Source organism: Drosophila ananassae, chromosome 2L, assembly GCF_017639315.1.
Source record: "Drosophila ananassae strain 14024-0371.13 chromosome 2L, ASM1763931v2, whole genome shotgun sequence".
Classification (NCBI taxonomy): domain Eukaryota; kingdom Metazoa; phylum Arthropoda; class Insecta; order Diptera; family Drosophilidae; genus Drosophila; species Drosophila ananassae.
This window is the reverse complement of record NC_057927.1, coordinates 23,776,382-23,793,542: the sequence shown is the minus strand read 5'-3', so window position 1 is coordinate 23,793,542 and position 17,161 is coordinate 23,776,382. Positions and strand designations below refer to the sequence as shown.

The 17,161-nt window shown below is 45.4% G+C and overlaps 2 protein-coding genes across 3 annotated transcripts in view; one reads left to right on the top strand and one right to left on the bottom strand.

Moving 5' to 3' along the window:
* LOC26515613 overlaps window positions 1-17,161 on the bottom strand; it is a 53,871-nt gene that overhangs the window by 10,022 nt on the left and 26,688 nt on the right. For both annotated transcript variants that reach the window (XM_032456395.2, XM_032456394.2), the window contains exon 2: window positions 7,542-15,073. In XM_032456395.2, coding sequence (XP_032312286.2) covers window positions 11,476-13,905 — 2,430 coding nt within the window. In that variant the 5' untranslated portion in view covers window positions 13,906-15,073 and the 3' untranslated portion in view covers window positions 7,542-11,475. The remainder of the gene's footprint in view (window positions 1-7,541; window positions 15,074-17,161) is intronic.
* Window positions 1,796-7,054, top strand: LOC123256999. Its single transcript, XM_044714125.1, has one exon. The coding sequence runs from the start codon at window positions 1,796-1,798 to the stop codon at window positions 7,052-7,054; it is 5,259 nt and encodes a 1,752-aa protein (XP_044570060.1).

Here is a 17,161-nt window from a genome sequence, read left to right as displayed (position 1 = left end):
CAAAATAAAATATATAAAATATATAGAATATGTGTCTTGAAGTCCTGCACACCCGTTCCTATTGGTAGGGCTCTTCAATTAAACATACCCAACGGGATTTCCCGGAATTATTTCTTTCTCTCGAACACCATTGAAAGAGTACAATATTTAGTGAGTGCCAGCCAGCTGGCCGCTCCTTGTTGAACACGAATCCACACTTGACAGGCGTTTCTGGGAAACGCAATAAAATTATTCTACTTTCCTTTTGCGCCGCGCCACTACTTACTAATAAATTCACTTTTCATTCATTTTTGTCATAGCCAGAAATGCACTAAGCACATCACACTACTTAGTTGCACGTGCCAAAAGTCTTAGAGATAGGCAAGAGGACCCAAAATTATTTGGAATGTGTCAAAATTATTTTGAATTTGTATTCTGTTGCCTCGAAATGAGGCTTCTCCTCGTCGGATTTTATCGGATAGACGACGCCCGATAAGCTCCTCCTGTCGCCGCTTTGCTGGAAAAAACTTACAAACAACTACGGAGAGGACCGACTACGACTCCGGACCCCAGGTCCATGATTTTTGCTTGCTCTGCGACAATATTTGAAGCGTGTCATGGAATATTCCATGAATCTGTGCTGAGAACTGAGAACTTGGCTGAATGTTGACGGGGCAGCAATAACAACATCACGACATCACATCCCTTGGCCTCAGATTTGTGCGAGTTCAAATATTGTCAGCCGTGATTGTCTGAGAGGGGATGGCTGGCGGGATATTGGATGCCTACATATGTTTCTATTGGCGGCTCGGCGATGTGACGTCACCGACGGAGACGGGTTAGCCATCAGCGATAAGTCGGGAGCCCAAAACACAGCGACTGTGAGATGCCCTGAGGCTTAATTGAAAAAAAAAAAGAAACTACTCAGAAGCCTTAAACTAAAAATTTAAAACTTGTTGTTGGTAACTTGAAAACAAAAAGTTGCACTTGACAAGTTGAAGCAACCTTGTTACTCAAATTTTCATGCCAAGAAGCCAGTACACCCTCTTGTTCAACGGGTAGAATCTGAAGACGGAGACAGTCAGCCTGACGGCATATTTATGAGCCCATTTCCCCAACAAATCCCTGACGAGTTTCGTAGATAAAAAGCACTGTAAGCTGCGTGAGAAAGGCACAGTTCTATACTACATAGAACCAAGCACAAATGGAATAACTTTCTTCCCATCAACGAGTACTTTAAATATTATTTTAGAAATTCGAGAAAAACACAACTCGTGTAGCAACTGACTCTGTTTACAGGCAAAATATATTAAATCATTTTGTTAGATGTTCTAGTGCCCCATCTGTGATAACGAGTCGGCCTGATAAGGCCGGCCCGTCATATATTTGCATATAATAACGTGGCCTGACTTTGACTAAGTCTGCAGATTGAGTTTTAGTGGTAGTTCGTCGCGAAAAACAAACCACTCAACATGGACATGGGGGACTGCAGCTGTCATAAATACACATCCCCGATCATATTTTTTTCGGGGAAGTGTCTGTTGATGAACGGTCACTGTAAAACTAAAAAACTGCTTTAATTAACAATTCGATTTGGAAACTGGGCACACAAGAAGTTTATGTAGAGAAGAAGAAGGAACTAGAAGCGTCGATTGCAAGTTCGGCGTGTGAGTTTTTGCTTTGCTTTGTGAGACAGATGGCGAAATCAAGCGATTGAGCCAGCACTTATAATTCAATAAATAAAGTTAATCATCATAGGAAGTTTGGTCCTTCAGAGCCAGATTCGTTATTGTTAGTAAAGTAAAGCACCATTGCGATGGAACAACTCAAACGGCTAAAGGGAGTGAGGGGCCGTCTCAAATCCAGCCTCACCAAACTGCTACACACAGCAGAAAACTCTTCCGCATCAATCGGCGTTGACGCCGTGGAGGTACTGCTAGTCAGGCTCGACAAGGTTTGGAATGATTTCGAACTTGCCGGAGATGATCTGAGCGTGCTTGACGACGTCGAAGGCTGGGTTGATCCTGCGGATGACTACGACGAGTATGAGGCGAAGTACATAAAAGCCCGTGCGCTTTTGTTTTCCCTCAAGCGCTCACAGGAGCCGACAACACCAACAAGACATGCAGAAGGAGATTCAATAGCTAACAACGACGCTATTTCTCGCTTAGTGCAGCAACAACAAGAGTTTTTCGAACGCCTAGGAGCAACTTCAACACCAACCCAGGCTGACGCCGCGGCGCCAGTAAGGGAGACAGAATTACCGAAAATACACATAAAACCGTTTGGTGGCATTTACAAGGAGTGGCCAGCCTTCAAAGCACTGTACATAAGCACTGTACATAGCAAGCAACATCTGGGTAAGATACAAAAGTACCACTATCTAAAATCGTTCCTCGTGGACGAGGCTGCAAGTTTGGTACGCCATTTGCCGATTTCTGAGACGGCATATGACAACGCTTGGGAACGCCTCAACGAGAGATACGATCGACCACGGCAAATTATTCACAACCTGTTGGACACCTTTATGGAGCTACCATCGACTAACAATGGAGAGGTATCCATATTGCGTAGCATATCAGATGGTGCAAATGAGGTCATCCGTGCATTGGACTCAATTGGCCATATGGACCGAGACTGCTGGGTTATCCATTTATTGCTGAACAAAATCGATCCAGAGTCACGCCGCAAATGGGTAGATGCAAGCCGTGCTTCAAATTCACCAAAAGTCGAAGAGTTCTTCAAGTTCCTGGACGCACGATGTGAAGAATTTGAGCTGTGTCAAAGCGATCCTGTACCGAGACAGGGTGGTAACAATAAGAAGACAAGCAGAGCCATGGTAACTGCTGCGCTGACAAAATGCGTGAATTGTAATGCGGATGGGCATCAACTGTCTAAGTGTCCTCAATTCATTGGTTTGTCTATCGACCAACGCCGTTCTTTTGTAAAGCACAAATCTCTCTGCTTTAACTGTCTCAAACCAGGTCACAGGTCATCAAACTGTAGCTCAAAGTACAACTGTCAGCAGTGTGGCAGCAGACACCACACACTCATACACACGCATGCTATGCAGACCAACGAGGGTCAAATCACATCCACGTCTTCAAGCGATCGCAACGATCCAGACACGACATCGGTGACTGCGAGTCACATGTCACAGGCACTACTCACGCCAACCCTATTGTCACATGGGCAAGTAGGACGAACATGTACTTTGCCAACTGCATTGGTACACATCCGCAACTCTCAAGGCACATACACAAACTGCCGAGTGCTACTCGACACGGGCTCGGAGTTATCATATGTATCGGAACGCTGTATTAAGGCACTGGGTCTTAATCGGGCTCCTGGCCGGATTCTCATTTCCGGCATTTCTTCAATCAAGGCCGATACCACGAGGGGATTCAGCACACTCACGATCAAGTCTCGAGTTTCTGATCACTCGCTACAAGTAAAAGCTCACATTCTAGGAAAAATCACATCTACGCTGGCAAGGGAAAACATTGATGCATCTGCGCTTGAGATTTTCAATGGGATTCCGCTTGCAGACACTGAATTCAACTCGGCATCGCCTATAGACGTCCTACTAGGCACCGATTCTGTATGGGCTATTTTAACCGGCAACAGGAAGCTGGATGCGCAAGGCAACATAATAGCCATTTCAACAATCTTTGGATGGGTTATCACATCGATTGCGTATCAAAATCCATCAATCACCACGTCATTTTTGTCTACAGTCGATATCCATGCTACTTTACAAAGGTTTTGGGAAATCGAGGACTCCCAAATCACCACTCACCATGATCCTGAAAATGTTAAGGTTGAAGAGCATTTTCAAACCACGCACTCACGCGACTCCAAGGGAAGATACACCGTAGAGCTTCCATTCAAGGATGCAGATCCACAATTCAGTGACACTCTGCAGGGAGCAACCCAACGCTTTGCTTCTGTGGAGCGCCGTCTACATAGAGACACAGATCTGCACTCACGGTATGTACAATTCATGCAAGAGTATATTTCTCTAGGCCACATGCGCCAATTGAACCCTGACGAAATTCTCACCAACGATGGAAGGGTATTCTACATGCCACATCACCCGGTACTTGGAAAGAAACTACGAGTAGTTTTTGACGGTTCATTCCAAGATTCTTCTGGTCAATCTTTAAACGACACCCTGAACGTTGGGCCGAGCATTCAACGAAACCTGTTCGATGTATGCGTACGCTTTCGCCTACATAAATACGTTTTTTCTGCGGACATCATCAAGATGTTCAGGCAAATTTGGATCAACAAGCATCACCGCAACTATCAACGTATCGTTTGGAGAGAACATCCTTCAGCTCCACTTCTACATTACCAACTCTGCACTGTAACCTATGGCACTGCGTGTGCACCATTTCTGGCTGTACGGGTTCTTGAGCAACTGGCCAGAGACTACCAACATTTGTATCCAACTGCTGCGCGCATTCTTCTTGAAGATTTCTACGTTGACGACGTTTTAACAGGAGCTGACACCGAGGAAAAGCTTCTACAATACAAACAAGAACTAATTCAACTAATGTCATGTGCTCAACTCGAGCTTGGAAAATGGATTTCCAACAGCAACCGCGTTGTCGACCCTGAGACAACAATCACAAACAATACATCATACAGTCCACTCGAAACTACGAACAAGGTTTTGGGAATTCATTGGCAACCGCACACGGACACATTGGCATACAAGGTATCTTTGCCCAGCGAGGGAAGGATTACAAAACGACAAGTTTTATCAGACGTGTCTCGCATTTTCGACCCACTTGGATTGCTGGCTCCAGTGGTTATTCAATTCAAAATCCTGTTCCAAGAACTTTGGGTTCTCAACTTAGACTGGGACAGCCCGCTACCGCTCAGCCTGGAAGATTGGTATCTCAAATGCAAGAACGATATCAACACGCTCAATGAACTTGAGGTTCCACGCTACATTGGCAACTCTACTGACACAATTGAATTGCACGCCTTCTCGGACGCATCTATAAAAGCCTACGCCGCTGCCGTTTACAGTAGAGTCACTCTCCCTGATGGTAACATACAGGTTACTCTTATTGCTGCAAAGACTCGTGTTGCACCGCTCAAAACACAATCACTTCCACGCCTGGAATTGTGCGGCGCACTGCTACTAAGTCGACTCATCAACTCAGTCAAAGCTGCACTGAAAAACTACAACGTCACTGTTTACGCCTGGTGCGACTCTACCATTGTTTTGGCTTGGCTCTCGCACATACCTGCCAAACTAAAGACTTTCGTCGCAAACCGCACTGCCGAAATCCTCAGCATCATTCCACGAGATCACTGGCAACATGTCAAATCAGATGACAACCCTGCTGACTGCGCTTCAAGGGGCATGCTAGCTGCTGACTTAGTAAACCACAACCTATGGTGGAAGGGCCCACACTGGCTATACTCAACCGAAGCTGAATGGGTAAAAACACCTAGCACTCCTCATTCTAGTTTCATTTCAGATGAACAAGTCCAGGCTGAAGTAAAAGGTTCCGCTTTCACGACAATGAGAACATACAACACTGAAACCTCACTATTGGATGAACTGATCGACCGTGTCTCCTCGTGGCCGAAGCTACTTCGTATTCTCGCCTACGTTCTCAAGTTCATCCGACGCACTCGCAGAAAATCCAACACCGCTACGCTGACACTTGAGGAGATCCATGACGCACGGATCCTGTACCTGCGCCATGCCCAAGACGAACTCCAAGCTGACTACAAGCGACTCCTCAACCAGCAAGATTTGGGAAACAAATCAAAATTGCGCACCCTCTCACCGCAAATCGACAAACATGGACTCCTGCGAGTGGGTGGCCGCTTAGGTAACTCAGAACTGCCAGCGGATGTGCAGCATCCAATAATTATGCCCAAATCTCATCGCATAACGAAACTCATTCTGGAACATGAGCACCGGATTCACTTACATCCTGGAGTATCGGCGTTATTCGTGATCGCACGCCAACGCTACTGGGTGTTTGGCGCACGCAACCTCATTCGAAAGATCACGCATGACTGTCTAAAATGCTTTAGACAACGGCAACACACATCTCACCAATTCATGTCAGATCTGCCGTCTGTCCGGGTTCGGCAGGCATTTCCGTTTGCAAACACTGGCTGCGACTACGCCGGGCCAATCACCCTCAAGGTCCACAAGGGACGAAATCCACACAAGGAAAAGGGTTACATCTGCCTATTTGTATGCCTAGCCACTTCTGCCTTGCATTTGGAGTTGGCTACAGATCTTACAACCGACACATTCTTGGCGGCACTCAGACGATTCATCTCTCGCCGCGGGAAATGCTTGCAAATGTATAGCGACAACGGGAGAAACTTCGTCGGGGCAAAAAGGGTATTAAACGAAATGCAAACTCTTCTGAAGTCAGACGAACACAACAACACCGTACTGAAGGCCCTGGCAGACGAAGGAATCAACTGGAATTTCATTCCCCCCCATGCACCACACTGGGGTGGCAAATGGGAATCAGCTGTGCGCTCTGTCAAACTGCATCTTCATAGAGTCATTGGCAAGAATGTCCTCACCTTTGAGAAAATGCACACACTTCTCGCCCAAATAGAAGCTGTGGTCAACTCACGTCCACTATTCTCAACTTCGGACACTGAGGTCAACTATCTGTCGCCAGCACACTTCCTCATTGGTCGTCCCTACACGACAGTACCAGAAGGCGATCTATCAAATGTACCAATCAACCGTTTGGATTATTGGCAACAGACTCAAGCTATGCTGCAAGGCTTCTGGAAACAATGGCACATGGAATATCTTACATCACTCCAGCATCGGCCAAAGTGGATGAACAAATCGGTCAACATGGCCAAAGATGACATCGTGCTCCTTAAGGATTCTCACACCCCGCCAGCAGCATGGCCTCTCGGAAGAGTCATCGAAACGTATCCAGGAAAGGATGGAATGGTCCGCGCTGTACGACTTAGGACTCCAACTGGAGAAACCACCCGTCCAATTGTCAAGCTCGCCCTATTACCAAATTCTGAAACAGTGTTTCAGGGGAGGCCGGGATGTTGATGAACGGTCACTGTAAAACTAAAAAACTGCTTTAATTAACAATTCGATTTGGAAACTGGGCACACAAGAAGTTTATGTAGAGAAGAAGAAGGAACTAGAAGCGTCGATTGCAAGTTCGGCGTGTGAGTTTTTGCTTTGCTTTGTGAGACAGATGGCGAAATCAAGCGATTGAGCCAGCACTTATAATTCAATAAATAAAGTTAATCATCAGTGTCTGCGGAGCCGAAAATTGTACGGAAAACGGAACATACTCGAACATAAATCTATGGCCATATCAGACACTCGTGTTCGTTCTGACCGCTCAAGGGTGTGTGCAGCGGAGGAGTCAATGCACCCCAATCATTCAAGTTCACATGCAAATTAACTAAATCCGCCAATCGCTTAGATTTATGACAGAAAACAGGCCGCATCAGCGGCTGATTGATATTTAATTCTTGCCGAACACCTCCGACAGTTGGGTTAACTTCCGCGAGGTTCATTGACACACCGTTTAGATTATCTTCTCGGTTGTTAGTTTTCCAGTCTGCGACCTGTCTTGGGGCCAGCATCACGGGGCACTGACGTGTCGAGTCGAGGGAGGCATCGAGAAAAAGCAGTATATTGTCGCGGACCAAAAATGATTTCCTCTTGCCTAATCGACAAATTTGCTTAAGATGACAGCAGCCTGTCCTCCCACACACACTCGGTTCTGCTCTTCACCTGACTCTCGGCAGTTTTTAGCGTTTAAATCCAATTTATTTCTTTTGGCTTGCTTAGCCATCTTGTCATCTTGGTTGGGAAACACGGAGGGGGTATCTCGAAATCTGTGCCTCTGTGCCAAACATTTCAGTATTTGTTCTAATGACATTTGGCAGTTTTTATTTTGTTTTGTCACATTCTTACTCAGCCAGTTTGGGAGGACAAAAATGGATTATTAATATTGTTTAAGTTTTTTTTAATTATACAGCTATTCAAATTAATACTTTTATGGCTTCACACCACGGAAGCAAGTTGACATTTTGGGTAATGGTTGGTGAGGTAACTCATAGCGGGAAAATAATAAAAAAAATGGCAGTTGCAACGCCATAAGAAAAGCAAATAAATATGAATTGTTTTTTAATTGTCCTAACAGCTCTTGTACACCTTTGTGGCAGACAATTCAAGTCAAGGGCACTTCTCACTGCCGCTCAATTATTCGAGTTAAACTCAGTTGGAGAGACCATGCATCTAATTAAGAAAATAGCTAATATAAATGCTAATTCAATCTCTGATATTTTAGTCAATTTGTTCACACCGCTGTCGCGTTTAAAACTGGATATCTATTTTCGGACCACAATTGGCGAACAAGAGAAGTCTCTTTTTTTATATTCATCAAGTCTACCGGTTGACTGATGTATAGAAATGTCAGAGGCCTCACCGAGGAAAATTTAACGCACCATGGAGCGAGGAGCGCAGTGAATCATAAAATAAATAAATAAGTGCGACGCTAGCAGTGACCGATTTGCTGAGGGACAGCTACGCATCCGCCAGATACCCGGTCTACGTTTGGGGTCTCGGTCTCCAGTTATCCAGTGGGGCATTTGATTTTGTTTATGTTGATGCCGCCGTACAGCCGCATTTTTCTGCTGAAATACCAAACAGACGTTTCGTTGTCACCGCATTGCTGCAGAAATTAGCGTGCCTATATGGAATATCAGTCGCACTTATCACATGGCAGACCCGCCTGCCCGATGTCTTGAGTGGACTTGGACTTGCCCAGAGCACTGGGGAGGTGTGAGTCAGGTGTTGAGGTAAGACACGGCTCTTTGATACTGGACCCGGTGCCAAACGATTAGTCACGCCAATGGCTGGAGCCCCTTCACTGCATCGCCCATACGCCCCGTTGGCCCATAAGCCTATATAGTCCATAGCCTAATGCCACCAAATACGAACTATCCGATTGTTTGATCTCAGTGGTCGAGTTCTAAGTAGCAAACCCGTTGGCACTCGAACTCGTACCAATCACCGACTCCCATATAGAGAAGACCCCAATCCACTCCTCCGCCTCGTGAATTGCCCACAATTGTGACATTCAAATGGTTTCTACAATTTACGGAGCCGGTACAATTCATTTCCATTTTGAAATGAAACACGCGATTGCCACAATCAGACCGAACAAAAAATTCTATACTTTTTATTCAGATGCTTCGTTTCGGTTTATGAATCAATTAAAAAAGAACGGGCATGGGTGCTGAATGAAATGCTGAATTTGTGCGCCTTTTGGTCTGGTTAAGTGTTTGTTCGTGTTCTAGAGCTCTTGTCGTGGAACTTGTCGAAGAAGGTTGGATCGATACATTCCCTCGAAGAGTTGTGGCAGTGGCTCGGACTTCTAATAATCGTAGAACAGCCTCCGCCGATGTGCTGTCTCCCCAGAGATCTGTGTGGGTTTGAACCAATTGAACTGCCCGCAGTAAAAAGTCATAATAATTAATTCTTTTAAGACACATAATCTTTTATTTGAATAGTTTCTTGCTTTCTTTTGTTTGGTATGGTTTTTTTGTATTTTTTATTCATTTATTTCATTTTTTTTGTCATTTTTTAAATTTATTAGCAGCATAGCTAGAAAATACCGATTTAGACTCGCGGTAGCCAGTTAGTGGGGATGTTAATTTTCATCAGAGTTGCATTTTGGGTTTCATTTTCAATTCGGATTTGGATTCGGTTTCGGATTAAAAGCTAATTTGTCACATCGAACTTTAAATTGGTTTTACATTTGCTTTGCTTTTACAATAAATGGTTTTAGCGAATGACAGTTGAATAGACTTGAAAAAATATCACTATTTAGTAAAGTATACATATATATGCATGTATAATCGTGTATATATATATATTTATAGTAAAACTACTAATACATATTTTTTAAGTTATTTTTAATGCATTTCGAAATTACATTCTTCTCTTCCCCGTCCCCCTTGCTCAACATCACAATAATTGGTTTTGAAATATTTCCCTTGTCCGACACAGATGCATAAATATTTATAGATACATTTGTATCTCCTATGCACACACTCTGTAAGATATAAACTTTTTAGAAATATAAATTCGAGGTTGGCTTTGTTGCTTTTTTGTGAGTGGTGTGTGTTAGTGTCTTCACATGTGTGTCTGTTTCTTTATGTCCAAAGGGCTAGCTAGGAAAAGCTACGGAAAGGAAAATCAAAAGCAGGGCAAGGGAGAACCTAAAGTATAAAGCTTTCTGGCCTGGAGCGGCGAAATGAGACAAATGCCAGGGCCAGGGCTTGCATAATGCATGATGGCTCGGCTCTGACTTTTGACCTATTGCCGCCGTCCGTATCGCACTTTAAATTAAATCTAATGAGGTATTTAGCTGCACGCAACGCCCGGAGTTCTACGAAAGCAAATTGACTTTACGGCCAGCTTAAGAGAAGTGCGCCCGTTAGTGGCTTACTCGCTGACTGAGAAGGCTAAATGACTTCTGGCCAACTATGAGCGGCCCGTGCACTGGCTGGCGCGTTTTCAATGTGAAAATGCGGCCTGCACGGCCCGTTCCAGTTGGCCAAAATGGTTCGAAAAGCACTTCCCGGCACTATGTGCTCGGATATCTTGTTTTTTGTTTTGTATTTTTTTTTTTTTGGGTTTCTAGAACTACTCGGCTACTTAGGCGCTAGAATACACATATGCTTTGCACATTTACTTAATTAACGTATGAATGAATGTTTAGCGTTTCGTCTTCTTTGCATTTTCTCCTTTTAGCCAGAATGTTTTTGGAGTTAAAGCTTTTCGGTGTGGATGTCTAATAAATATATATATCTATATATGTGTGTTTGTGTATCTACAGAGTGCAATTGCCTAGAATTGCATTACAATAAATAATAAATTAGTTTGGAGCTCGAAATAACTGTGCTGTCTTTGCTATTTTGTGGCAATCATTATCGATTTGAGTAAAAACATTAAATGTTCATATGTTTGTTTGTTGCTTAGGTACATTGATTACGATCTCGACTTGGCTTGGTTCCACTTTCCAGTTTGATATCCAGCATAAGAATAATTATCCCTACTCTCTCTCTTTCTGTTTGTTTGTTAATTTGACTTGTACACAATTGTTGCTATTTGTTTTGTATTCATTAAGGTACTTGTTATTTTTTTGTTAATTTTTCCTCATTTTTTTATTTTTTATATTAAAAGCATCTCAAACTATTTGGTTTGACTACGTTTATGTTCTTTTGTGTTTTGTTTTTGGCATGAGAAGCTTCTAGGACAGCAAGATCTTGTCTTAAAACTCAAAATTCAAACCCTTGTCTTTGTTTAACATTTAACTTACAAATTACGAATACTGTTTCATAGAATTCTTCAGCAAGCGAGTTTAGTTTAGTTTACTGTAACTGTAACTGTAACTGTAACTATTTCTGTTTCTGATTCTGTTTCAAAATCTAAACAATAACCCCCTAGACCTCTGTGGGCAAGCTTTGGCCCTGACAGCTCGTCTGCAGCTTCTTGGAGCCGCGGAAGAACATGTCAAAGAATCTGCCCCGCCGGCTCTGGAACTTTTGCGGCATCGTCGGTGTAATGGCGATGTGCTCCACAATTGTGATGCCCCGTTGCAGCTTGGGTCGCTGCGGTCGGACGGGTGGTGCAGTAGTAAGTGGTGGTGGTGAAGCCGGTGGCAGGTCTTCGGACTCCGCCGAACCCTTGGTGGCTCCAAAGTTAATGATGGTACTGCAACTGCTGTTGGGCCTCAGGGTGAGGGTGGTGTGCACCGGCACTTGGCTAACCAAGGAGCTCTGGGGCGTCAGGTAGCGACAGCTGTTGCTGCTGTACTGCGACAGCTTGCTGCTGTTGCGCTGCAGCTGGGCTGCCCCACTGCCAGACGTGGCGCCTCCGCCGCCGTTAGTCTTCACACTGCTGCTGCAGTGTCGCTGCAATACCGCCGAGGATTCCAGTCCGCACAGGCGCTTCACTCCCCGCCGAACTCGCTTGTTGCGATAGGCGAAGATGAACGGCGAGCTGATGTTGGCCAGAAGGATCATGAAGATGGCCAGCTGCGAGGATCCGCCAAAGTTGGCAGCCGACAAGCGCGACTGGAGCAGGACTAGCAGGCCGAAGGGCAAGTAAGAGACAACAAACATGACCACAACGAGGATGCTAATCCTGGCTGCCCGCGACTCCTCCCGGTACTTGAAGAGCGAGCTGGCGTTGCTCAGCCGATGGCGCAGGGAGCTCATGTAGCTCAGGGCCTTCGGGGAGGCGTGGATGGCGGGAATTTGCAGGGCGTGGTGGCGCGGGGAGCTGAAGTGCGGGTGGTGGTGCGTCGGCGTGGAGTGCTGGTGCTGCAGCTGATGGTGGTGGTGATGCTGCAAGGGCTGGGTATGTTGCTGCTGCGACTGCTGATGCTGCAACTGTTGCTGCCGCTGTTCATGGCCCAAAAGATGCGGCGATCCACACTCCTCGCTCAACGAGTCCTGCCTCAGCTCCGTGTACTTGTGCAGGTTGGGGGAGCTGTGCACCTGGCGGATGCCCTGCAGGCGGTGGGCCTCCCTCAGGTCCTGGGAGGATGTGCCCAACAGGGGCAACTGACGAGCCGAATAGTTACGCTTGATCTCCCCACTGGCCGTTTGCAGAGTGAGCAGAATATTTTGATTCCTGTCCTGCTCCGGTACGGGCATCAACTGATCTCCAGCACCGCTCTCGGCATCAGCATCAGAGCCTCCATCATCGGAAATGGTGGGCAGAAGAACCTTGGCTGCCGAATCACGACGCAAGCAACTGGGCGAGCTCCTGGGTTGCTGGCGCTGATCGATTTGCATCTGCAGGCCACCAATGCCAATGCCCATGCTGCTGGTACCACCGTGGGAGCTGGCCGAGGAGATGGAGTGGCGGTGGACGCACAGGCTGTTGGAGAACTGACTGCCCTGGGCCGCCTGCTGGCCGGCGTTCAAGTTGAGTGCACTCTGCAGGAGCGGCGACGAGCCATTCTGACGCATGCGCAGCCCATTGCCTCGGGCCTCGCTGAATATCCTCCAGTACATGCCGCACACAAACCCAAAGGGCAGCAGGATAATGACAATGAAGTATATGCTGGCATAGACCACGCCGAAGATGCTGTTAGTGCTGCTGATGTTGAAGTAGGTGGCTGCCAGTCGGCGTTGTCTGCTCAGCAAGGTGTCCGCCTCAAAGTCCAGGACCCGGAAGGCCGACAGAGCCCCAAACAGAATACCCACCGCCCAGGTGAGGGCGATAAAGATCCAGGTCTTCACCCCGGATATCCGGCTGTGATAGCGCAGGGGATCTGTTACGGCACACCAGGTATCACCCACTACCAGGAGCACGGCCAGTGCTCCCAGTGCAGCAGTCATATCGATGGACCAGCATCGCAGCTGGACAGGCGGCAGCAAAGGAGCTGAAGTCGGTGCTCCGTCGAACATCGAGAGATTCTCCTCGTGCGTTTCCGTCTCGGTAATTACAATGCCACCATCCTGGCGCTCGTCGATTGTCAGCTCCCGGCAGTAGGTTTCATTGCACTTGAAGAAGGTCTCCACCACATCGCCGGTATCGCTGGTGTTGCGGTGCACCACCACGCCGTCCTGCTCCACGACATGTCCATTTTTCAGAAAGGTGATCTGATGGTTGCCAGGCTTCGAGTAGACCTCGACAGAGTCTGCAACGGCGACGGGATATTCCCCTGATTTCGAGGGCAGGCCCAGGAAGAGGGTTGGGGCCAAGATGCAGCAGCCAATCAGATTGATGGCCAAGAGGTTGATGGTGAACCGATTGGCGGTGGTGCGGAGGCCGGGAGTGATCCAGAAGGCACACAGCGCCAGCAGGTTGATCAGGAACGAGACGAGCAGCAGGGCCAGGATCAGGAGGTCTATGGCCATTCTTTATGCTGTTTTTCTGCTGCCACACATCACTTTACAGTTTCACAGTCACTGTGCGCTCTTATAAGTTTGGTTTTGTTTCTTTACGCTTATTTTTTGGCTTTTGGCTTTGCTTATGACACAAATTTCACTCGGTATATCCGCTGTCTCAACTCTTCACATTTGCAGCCAATTTTTTCGGTTTTGTTATATATCTCTTTACTGTTTGGCTTGTTTCTTGCGAACGCTTGCTAATTTACGCGCGATATTTTGTGATTTTCTCAAAAACAATTTATTTTTCACTTGTCAATTGTTTGGGTTTTTGGGGTTTTGGTTTTTCACGATTTTCGATTCATATATTTTTTCAATTCTTTTTTTCGCGCCGATCGACGAGCACGATCTTCACTCCGAAGCGTTCCAAGCACAACTGTGAGCGGTATCCACTCGGGCTCCAAATATACGCGAACTGTTCACGAACGGCTGTGGAACGGGTGCGAGGCAGATGGAACAACGCCGGCCCCGAGCGCCAAGAGCGAGAAGAGAGCACTGAGAAGCGAGCTATTGCTGCCGTACAAGCAATGATTATTGCATGTATTGATGTTGCCGATGTTGCTGCTGTTGCTGTTGCTGATGTTGGTGTTGCTGCTGCTGCTGCTGCTGCCTCGGTTGATATTGTGTGATTTGCAATTCCCACGCTCCGACTTTGAAATTATGCTGCTGCAAGCTCGTTCTCTGTTGCCAGCCGGTCTTTATCAGTGTTGCTGCTGCTGCTCTTGCTGTTGCTGTTGCTGCTACCTTGTATCTTTGTTGCTGTTGTCCTAGTTCAGTGCGGCAGCAACACAAATTGTATAATAATTTTTTTTCTTCTTTTTTCGCTCTCTTTTTTTTTCTGCAATAGCAAATTGCCGCTTCACTTTTGCTCTGGATTACATCACAAGCTCAATGCTATTGCTGCTGCTGGTATGGCGGCTGTTGTTACTTTTCCATTTTCCAAGCCTCATTTTCTTCTGGCTTCTGCACAACATCAGACAAATGTGCAACGGCCACGCGCTCTATTTTCTTAACCATAAAAATTGCATTTTTATTAGTCCGAGTGCCGTGGAAAATAAACAAAAACAAAGGTTTTTTTTCGTTTTAAACCCCCAGTCCAGTCCAGGCCAGCTGATGAAATTCTCAACATGGGGGCCGGCTGCAAGTAGAAGAAAGAGATAGGGTATACTAGTTAAAAAGAGATAGCAAACGGGGAGATATGTCCGTGAGATAAGGCACTGCCATTATTGTTGTTTTGATTGTGAAATTAAAAACAAATACTACTAGCTGGACCAAGATGAGACGGCATTTTCTGTACTCACAATGACTGCCCCCCAAAAACTTGTTCAAAAATGACTCAGAAAAAATAATAATATATTTAATAATGGCACGCTCCTGGCACGCATTTGTAGTTCTTATCGACTTCTTATCGACAATGGGGCGATAAGGTGGGTAATCCACTTATTTCACCAGCCCAGATAGAGGCAATAGATACTTGCAATTTGGTTTCCCTAAAACCATCTGGAGAACATGCTTAAGTCGCATGTGCCCCCTGACTTTTACTTTATTTATTTAGCTTTTAACTACGCATTATCCCCCCACAATCGGTACACAAACCGCTTTGATCAGTCGCTTACAACATGACCGCAGATTCGAGACTTCAATGAGCTCATCGCAACAATTTCCTTCCCTATAGATACTTTGACTTTGCGGCATTCAGCCAAAAATGATCATCCGAATTCTATGGAACCCACGAGTCGTATCTTTTTTCCGAACACGCGACCAGCTACTGGGAAAAATCAACATAGACCATTTTCTTCTGGGCGATTTAAAATAATATACTTTTATACATACATATATGTATGTACCATATAGATGCATATTTTTTGTGTGTTTTTGGTGTCAGGCCTGAGCGCAGTTTGCATGCCCTACTTATGCCAACAGGGAGATATATATTTATTAATAGCAACGATGCCACCAGCTAGCCAACGAGTCATGAAAATGCCAGAAGATGCTAAATGAATGATTGCCGATAAAGATGGTGAATTTAATTCGCAGATTTGCCAGCAGAAATCACAGCGGCGTGACTTATTTCATAATCGGAAGATGATTTATGAAATGCAATTACGCAATGTTTTTATTAAATTTTGCAGTCTGATAAGGCCACCATTTTGTGTATAAACATGGTGTATTTTTAACTCAATTTAAAAATATCAGAAGTTATAGTAAAATACAAAAGGTTTTCTACCCAATACCCTACCACTAACCAAATTTCCGCCCCCAAATCGAGGGCGTTATCACCTCGTTTGGAGATCGATCAATGTCCGACGCCTTTCGATCCTCCAGACATCCAAGCTAACTATCCATCCATCTACAGCGTGTGACGTTGAGTCAATAGAACGCCTGGCTAAATTATATTTACTTTGGCCCGATCCAAAGATCTCTCAGTGGCACTATCTGTGGCAGTTTAAAGTGCCAAAGTGATCTTTTAGCGGCATCTTAGGGGTGTGAATTTAACGCTCGTTTTCACGCTTCGCCCGTCAAAAGGGCTTTCAGAAAGTATAATGTAAATCATGACAGTATTCTCATTCTCTGTTCTGCCATCTGCTGTGGTGGAAGTACAGCTTTGATAGTTTCGTGATTATTTATTGATAGGCCAAACACAAAAGACAATTCACACTTGATCAAATACGAGTTGAGCTGATAATACCCATATAGACACTGATTGCTCGGGTCGGTTTTCAAATTTTAAAATGGAAACGCAGTTCTCAAAGTGAGAGCTTCCGTTCGTGTGCAGATTCTGAGAGAATTTCTAAGAATTTGATTTATTCCATGGGGTCGACAATATCCGCGACTGCAGATCAAAGTCGCTTTTGCCGTTTCACACATGCTTTTCATTAATACTCTTAATGGGGTCTCATAGACATAAAGTCCAACGGTTGTCACAAATAAAATGATAGTTTTTCTTTTTTTGAAATTAATACTTATTATCTCGGTTCCTCAAATTATTCATGTAAAAATGAAATTGGCTTACCAAGTACATGTTTATAAGAGTATTTGCGAGTTCGCCCAAATGCACTTTACTTAGCCCTATTGCAAACACTTACTTTTTATGGCCAACGGCAATTGCATTGAGATTCGTCTGAACAAGTGTTTACTTTACAGTCTGGGGGTGGTTGCTGTTGTATCTATAAATCCGAGTATCTGAGCATTTGAGCGCTTGTGTATCTTAGCAGCGGGCTAAAGC